The 7,250-nt window shown below is 61.7% G+C and overlaps 2 protein-coding genes across 4 annotated transcripts in view; one reads left to right on the top strand and one right to left on the bottom strand.

Annotated features, from left to right (window-relative positions):
- The window catches only part of BRF1 (BRF1 RNA polymerase III transcription initiation factor subunit), a 51,356-nt gene that overhangs the window by 19,364 nt on the left and 24,742 nt on the right, over positions 1 to 7,250 (bottom strand). The window contains exons 4-5 of one of the 2 annotated variants that reach the window (XM_029952875.1): positions 5,812 to 5,843; positions 3,169 to 3,241 (exon numbers count right to left, since the gene is read on the bottom strand). In XM_029952875.1, the coding sequence (XP_029808735.1) occupies positions 3,169 to 3,241; positions 5,812 to 5,843 (105 nt within the window). Of the gene's footprint in view, positions 1 to 318; positions 509 to 3,168; positions 3,242 to 5,811; positions 5,844 to 7,250 lie in introns of those variants that run through there. The other variant, XM_029952878.1, reaches the window with a different exon arrangement.
- On the top strand, positions 7 to 1,808 carry BTBD6 (BTB domain containing 6). 2 transcript variants are annotated; one of them, XM_029952879.1, is made up of 4 exons: positions 7 to 67; positions 158 to 248; positions 387 to 505; positions 655 to 1,808. In XM_029952879.1, the coding sequence occupies exons 2-4, from the start codon at positions 168 to 170 to the stop codon at positions 1,685 to 1,687; spliced, it is 1,233 nt and encodes a 410-aa protein (XP_029808739.1). In that variant the 5' UTR covers positions 7 to 67; positions 158 to 167; the 3' UTR covers positions 1,688 to 1,808. The 2 variants fall into 2 exon arrangements, with proteins under 2 accessions (XP_029808739.1, XP_029808740.1); XM_029952880.1 differs by lacking the exons at positions 7 to 67; positions 387 to 505 and having other exon boundaries at positions 161 to 248.

Genomic DNA, 7,250 nt, shown 5'->3' with positions numbered 1-7,250 from the left:
CCGCGCCCGACAACAACAACTTGGAGAGCCCCAACTGGCAGTCCTTCCACCCGACCCTGCGCGAGAGGTGAGCCCGGGCCGCGCCCGCATCCCGCGCCCGCGCCCCCGCCCCGGCACGAGCCCCGAGCCCCGAGCCGTGTGCCTCTGCCCTTTGCAGGAACGCGCTGATGTTCAACAACGAGCTCATGGCTGACGTCCACTTCATCGTGGGGCCTCCGGGAGCGGCCCGCAGGGTGCCCGCCCACAAGGTTGGTAGAGGCTTGGCCTGTCAGCCCGCAGAGGCGACTGCCCGCTGGCTGAGTAGGGGCTTCCCGGTACCGCGGGTGCGGCATCCGCGGCGGGCAGGGAGGGTCCGGGGTTCAGGGCAGCTCCTGTGTCATCCACAGTACGTCTTGGCCGTCGGGAGCTCCGTCTTCTATGCCATGTTTTATGGCGACTTGGCAGAAGTTAAGTCAGAAATCCACATCCCCGACGTTGAGCCCGCAGCTTTCCTAATCTTGTTAAAGTAAGTCTGCTGCTTGAGTCCGCCGGGAGGGGGCGGCTCCTCGCTGCCTGGCTGCCACCAGCTGGCACCCTGCAGCTTCTTGGGGGAAGGCCACACAGACTGGCAAGCATGCCCCATGCAGGCTCTGACACAGTCCCCACCCCGCCTAGGTACATGTACAGTGACGAGATTGATCTGGAAGCCGACACGGTGCTGGCCACTCTCTATGCTGCCAAGAAGTACATTGTGCCCGCACTAGCTAAAGCCTGTGTCACTTTCCTGGAGACGAGCCTAGAAGCCAAAAATGCTTGTGTCCTCCTGTCCCAGAGCCGGCTGTTTGAGGAGCCTGAGCTGACCCAGCGATGCTGGGAGGTCATCGATGCTCAGGCGGAGATGGCTCTGAGGTCTGAAGGCTTCTGTGAGATTGACTGGCAGACGCTGGAGATCATCGTGATGCGGGAGGCCCTCAACGCCAAGGAGGCCGTGGTCTTCGAGGCCGTCCTGAGTTGGGCGGAGGCAGAGTGCAAGAGGCAGGGTCTGCCAGCCACCCCGCGCAACAAGAGGCACGTCCTGGGGCCCGTCCTCTACCTGGTCCGAATTCCAACCATGACCCTGGAGGAGTTCGCCAACGGCGCTGCGCAGTCGGACATCCTGACGCTGGAGGAGACCCACAGCATCTTCCTGTGGTACACGGCCGCCAACAAGCCCCTCCTCAACTTCCCCCTGACCAAGAGGAAGGGCCTGGCCCCGCAGCGCTGCCACCGCTTCCAGTCCTCCGCCTACCGCAGCAACCAGTGGCGCTACCGCGGACGCTGCGACAGCATCCAGTTTGCTGTGGACAGGAGGGTGTTCGTAGCGGGGCTGGGCTTGTACGGCTCCAGCTCGGGGAAGGCCGAGTACAGCGTGAAGATTGAACTGAAGCGGCTGGGCGTGGTCCTGGCTCAGAACCGGACGAAGTTCGTCTCCGACGGCTCCAGCAGCACCTTCTCCGTCTGGTTTGAACATCCTGTGCAGGTGGAGCAGGACACCTTCTACACGGCCAGCGCTGTCCTGGACGGCAGCGAGCTCAGCTACTTTGGGCAGGAAGGCATGACAGAAGTGCAGTGCGGGAAGGTGACCTTCCAGTTCCAGTGCTCCTCGGACAGCACCAATGGGACAGGGGTGCAGGGCGGGCAGATCCCGGAGCTCATCTTCTACGCCTGAGGTGGCGTGGGGGTTCCGGGAGGGGCGCCGGGAAGAGGAAGGGACGTGCAGGAGGCTGTGCTACCCCTTCATCCCCGCCGACTGCCCCGCTGACCTCATTAAAGACCTTGCTTAGTTTGCAGTGCTCTCATCCGCGGTCGGCTGCGGCAGGAGCTGTGCCGCACAGCCAGAGCCCCACCCGTTTCCCCAGTCTGGGCTGCTGGGCAGCTCTGGGGTCCCGGGACTGGCTTCAGGCCCCTCCCGGTGGTGTTCACCCTGCCTGCCCTGTGGGCTTCGAATTCGAAGCGGGACGACACTTCACCTAAAATCTCCCTTCAAATCCCAACTGAGAAAAGCCACCTAAAGCAGTCTTTCTAGCTGAGCTCGAGTTTCAGCAAAGACAAGAGTCGTCGGTAGAGAAACATCCGAGGGGTGTGCACAATGGGCACGCTGGGCATGCACTTTCCTACGTGTCTGGGGGGAGGGACTCTCTGGGGGGAGGGACTCCCTCCCAGCACACAGCAAACCCTCCAGTGCTGCTTAGGATCAAACAGCCTCCCTGGGAGGCCGGTCTGTCCCTGAGTGTGCCCTCTGCTGGCAAGCCAGGCTAACACCAGGGGTGCTTGCTCCTTTAGAAGGCTCTGGAAAAGGCCGGGTGTGTGCTTGCACCTGGACTTCCTAAAGCATCATAGCCTCTCACACAAAGCCCTACTGTAGAGCTCAGATCTGAGGGTGGTGGGGTGAGGTGGGGCTCTCTGCTGGGTCCACACCTCCAGACCCAGGGGACTAGCCTCCTGCCTCGGGCTTAGCGGCAGCGTCCACAGCAGGCCCCGATGGCCCTTGCCAGGCTTTAGGGTCAAGGAGGCTCTTTGGGCCCCTTGCCGTTACTCTCCCAGGCCACATGCTCTATGGACCGTCGCTGTGTTCTGAAAAAAACCTTATCTTGACCTCCTCAGGAAAGGACTGTGTCACTGGCCGCAGGGATGTGGCCTCCCAGGAGAGGGTCTGGGCTGGGAGCAAAAGGCCAAGCCGGGCATCCCTCTGGGTCTGCACCATCCTCCATCCTGCAGCCCTTCTGGCCTCCTGACCCACCCTGCTAGACCCCTCCCAGCCTCCAGGAACCATCCTGTGGGTTACCCAGGACTGCGCCCCCACCCGGCCTGCCCACTGTGCCTCAACGGGCAAACTCGGAGCAGGCCCTACAGGCTGACTGAAAACAGTCCTGGGGAGGCTCTGGTGAAAGTAGCACCCGCCTCGGCAGGGGTTCTGGCCTCCCCAGGGCACTGCCACCCGCCGTGCTCCTCATGAGGCCGGCAGGCAAGCCCCTGACGCAGCAGCGCCATCCTCCCTCTGCGTGCTCCCCACCCCCGTGGGGCACTCTGCTTTGGTACTAGGGTGAGCCCCGGGCTGTGGGGCTCCTGGCTGCTGGCAGACAGCGTAGCTTACTACCTGGCACGGCCGCGGCGACCCCTCCCTGGTGCCCTCTGCCAGCCCCGCCTTACCTATCGCCGGCGCGTTGATGCACAGCTCTCTTGCCAGAAGGAGGAAGGTCTTCCCCAGCACGTACACGTTCACCTGTCATGGAAAGGCCACTACTGAGAATCGCAATTTAGGAAACGTTTAATTTTTTCCCTTAAAACATGTACTTCGTTGTTGAGTCCAACGGCGCCCACGTAAGAGCTCCCTGCCAACCCCTGTGAGCCCGCAGCGGCCCAGGACCCTGCTTCCCAGCCCCTGGCAGCTCTTCAGGCCCCGCCACCATCTCAGCAGTGACTGGTCTGCTGAGGAAAAAAGCTGCCTAAGAGGTAGTTGGCAAAGCGTAAGCATGCAGAGCACGTGGTGTGTGACTCAGAGCGGTGCACACCGTGCATTCAGGGCCTGCTGGTTACCGCACCCATGCACCCAACCGGGCCCAGGGGTCATGGCCTCAGCCCCTCACTGGAAGCAGCTTGATCGTGGCCATGGGTCTCTGCCGGTCAAGTCCAAATCCACTGTGGGGCCCACTGACTGCTGGGCTGGGTCCTCCAGTGTGGCTGAGCCCCAGCTGCCCTAGGAGCCTGCCCTGTGCTGGCCTGTGCACATTGTGGGGAGGGGGCCTCTGAGGGGTGTCTGACCACAGGCATGGAAGACACTGGTCAGCTTGGAGGGGGTGCAGAATTGGGAAAAGAACAGGCTTGGCACCTCCATGCCCCCGCTGTTGGGACTCTCCAGAGAATTTCTCTGCCTAATCAAGCCTGGTCTATGAGGGCCCCATAGCCTGGGGCCCAAGGGGCCACTGGACCCCAAAGAAGAATCAAGACCCTGGCGTGTGCCATGTCCATGGTGGGGCACAGGCAGGTGACCGTCTGGGAGCGCTACGGAATGGTACAAAGCCCCCGCTGAGGACATAGAGGGTGCTACCCTGGGTGGCCCTACCCTTCGCGTCCACACCTCCTTCCGGGACAAGCCCCATTCACAGGGCTGGTGGCGCACAGAGCATGTCTTCTGAAGGGACCCTGCTCTCAGCCTGCCCACCATAGCACAGGCACCGCATGTCCGCGTGTGTGTGTTCTCAGAGCACCCCAGCCTTTGCCGAGCTCCCCCAGGTTCCTGCATCTTTGCCCTCCCGACTGCGTGGCCATCTGGACCAGAGTGGAGCTCCGTGCCCCCCAGTGTGCCGTCTCCTCCCGCTGCAGCACATCCCTGACCCGCCTGCCTCCCTGCCCCCCTTCCACCGTCTACCCATGTCCCAAGCAGATGAAGAGCCGGGGCTGCAGGAAACGGTCCTCTGAACAGACTTTTGAAAGGCTGCACCCGTAGAAAGCACGCGGTTATTGCCAGAGGTGCTAACATGCATCCAAATGCGCTAGGAACTCTGAGGAGCCTGTAGCTTGTCTCGGTGAAGGTGGCCGTCATGGCTGGGCGTGGCTAGCCAGCCCCACCCCCATCCTGTACCTGGCACATGGACCCTGAGTGTGCCTATACCAGCCACGCCTCAGTGGGGGCTGGACCCGGGGAGCAGCTCCACCTGGTGAGCGTACAGATGAGAACAGATGGCACCTGGGGGCCCCAGTGAGACCCCCCACCCGACGTGTGCTCCACACCTCCAGACAAGCACACACACACTCCTGTGCATGCTGCACTGTCCTGGCCCCAGGGAGACCAGGGCCTGGGCCGGGCTGGGGGTGCTGGCCGGCTCCGTTCCCAGCCCAGCTGCCAGGTCCCCTGGCACCCACTCAGCACGTTGGCCCAGGGACCAGAGGCACACCCCTCCATCTAGGGCAAGAAAACGTAAAAGCCAACTGGGTAGGTTACAGCCAGCCAACCCAGAGGCCCCCCCATCCAGCCTGGATGGGCAAGGCCACGCGCCCTCTTGTCTGGCCCTGCACTAGTTCCCCGTTTCCAAGGGTGTGAAGCAAGAAATTGCCAGAACACCGCCTTGGCCCATCCAGGCTTTGCCTAAGGGCTTCTGAGCATCTGTCCTGCGCCAGCCTCACCCCATCCTTCGTGGGACTTCCCGGGATGGAAACAGACCCTTGAGGCAGCAGTGCCCCTGCCCAGGTGCCGCATGTGGAAGTGTTACATTTTGGCAAACACACAGGCGGCATTCCGGCTTGGTCAAAGCTGGGGGTTCCTGCGGCCCCATGTGGGGCACTCGGACCTGACGAAGCTTTCCTCAAAGGCGTGGAATCTGTGAGTGCTTTGCATGAATCCTCACCTCGTGCCCACGTCTGTGTCCCATGACCTACCCCTCAGCAGAGCCACTACGTCTGCCCCAGCACCGTCACCCCCCCCCCAGCTGCCCCTGCCTCAGAGAGTGTCCCGTCCACACAGGTGGCCCCTCCCATCTCATTCAGGAGTCCAGAAACAAGCGACACAACAGGAGATGCTCTCCTGGTGCCCGGAGTCCCTAAACAGACCATGATGTGGTTCTGACGCTACTTCAGATAAATGTGTGCAAATCCTTTTTTTTCCTTTAAAGAATCTCCCTTGCTCCGACCAAGTTCACCTGGGTCTCTCCACTGGCCCTGAGGCCAAAGCCGCCCAGCTCCCAGGCCCACAAGGCAACTCTGTGGCCACTGCCCCCTCCCAGCACACCCTGGCGTGTCCTGTGCCCCGGTCGCAGCCTCGCTTGGGGAAAGGGCCCAGGAAGGAGGCCAGTCTACCTGGAGCAGGTCACTGAGATCCAGGAGCATATCTGTGGCAGGAGTTAAGGAACATGTGCACCCACGCCAGGGACCCTGGGGACCTGACAGCCTCCCGTAGCACCGACCGGACCCCGGGCCACCGGACCTTGTTGTGAGTCTAAGCTCAGCACGGGATCATGGAGGTGTGAGGTGTCAGCATCAGGGCCACTCCCAGGACAGGGGGTCAGGGGCCCTGAATGCAGTCCTCACAGCCCTCGTGCCCCATGTGGCACAGCCCAGAAGCACATGACAATACTCAGTGCGTCCCTTGAGCCCCTACTGAGAGCTGGCCAGACTGTGTGGCCTCTGCCCCACGACTCACTGTCTTGGAGGACAGACACATGGACAGAGGGCAACCCACCCTTGGTGGCTGGCAGGCACCTCCACAGAGCTGGGGCTCACGAGGACTGCTGTGGGGACTCTGGCATGGGAGCTGTCCTCTCTCTCGGCAGATGATTAAAGAGTAACCACATTATGTCCCAAGCGATGAAACGCAGCTGGACAAACAGCGGCTGCAGTCTGGGAAGGGGACTGCGAGAAGTCCCCGCGCGCTGAGTCAGAGCCCGGCCTGGGCATCGGGAGGGGACCCTGGGCCCAAAGCATCTCCAATGCCGCCACCTCTGAGGTCCTTGAATAAAAGGCACCCTGTTTCTCAGTCTACAACGGCACACCTTCAGTGGGAGACGCCAGTGCAGGCCATGTGTGACGAGGGGCAGAAAGAAGGAAGACCAGGGGAGGAAAGGAAGTCAAGCTACATGAGCGAGCGGTGACCCATGGCACCAAGAGACACAAGAAATGAGCCAGGCCCAGAGGCGGGAACCACGAGACTCCGTGTCGACGACGGCTGGAAAAGACAGAGCCCCGGAGCCGGCGAGAGCACCGGTGGTGGCCGGGGTGGGGCAGGGGCACACAGGTGGGGCACGGTGCCATCAGGGCACTGAAGCCACCTTGTATGACGTTCACAGTCGTGGACGCGTGGCACTGACCACACGCCTATTAAGACCCATGGAAGGCACGACAGGCACATGATGGGAGCAAGCCCTGGTGTCGAGTGTGGGCAGCTGGTAATGCCACTGTGACCCCGGGCTGCCAGCCCTGACTCAGGCAGGTGTCCACGCGCTAAGCAGGTGTTGACAGGGAAGCTGGGGGAGGGGGAGACAGGCGCATGGGGATCGCTGTACAATTCTTCCTTTAACCTACAACTGCCCTAAAAAGTGAAATCTATTGAAAAGTAATAATAAAATAAAGCCAAAAACATGAGTAAAGGTTTTGAACAGAAACTTCACAGGGAGGAGCCAAGCACACGAGAAAGAACTTGAAAGAGAAATGCAAAGTGGCAATGGGCCACCCCGACTCACCCACTCTGCTGGCCAGGATGGGGTGGGTAGAGGGGGACGCTATGCTGGCAGGGGGGGGGG

Source organism: Suricata suricatta, chromosome 9, assembly GCF_006229205.1.
Source record: "Suricata suricatta isolate VVHF042 chromosome 9, meerkat_22Aug2017_6uvM2_HiC, whole genome shotgun sequence".
Taxonomy (NCBI): Eukaryota; Metazoa; Chordata; class Mammalia; order Carnivora; family Herpestidae; genus Suricata; species Suricata suricatta.
The sequence above is the reverse complement of the archived record's forward strand: the minus strand, read 5'-3'. Positions and strand labels throughout refer to the sequence as shown.

What these genes read in the sequence shown, in the direction of transcription:
- BTBD6 (XM_029952879.1), top strand. Translation starts at nt 168, where the DNA reads ATGTTCAACAACGAGCTCATGGCTGACGTCCACTTCATCGTGGGGCCT. An exon ending in GCAGGGTGCCCGCCCACAAG is followed by an intron (nt 249 to 386) that starts GTTGGTAGAGGC and finishes TGTCATCCACAG; the next exon opens with TACGTCTTGGCCGTCGGGAG. An exon ending in GCTTTCCTAATCTTGTTAAA is followed by an intron (nt 506 to 654) that starts GTAAGTCTGCTG and finishes CACCCCGCCTAG; the next exon opens with GTACATGTACAGTGACGAGA.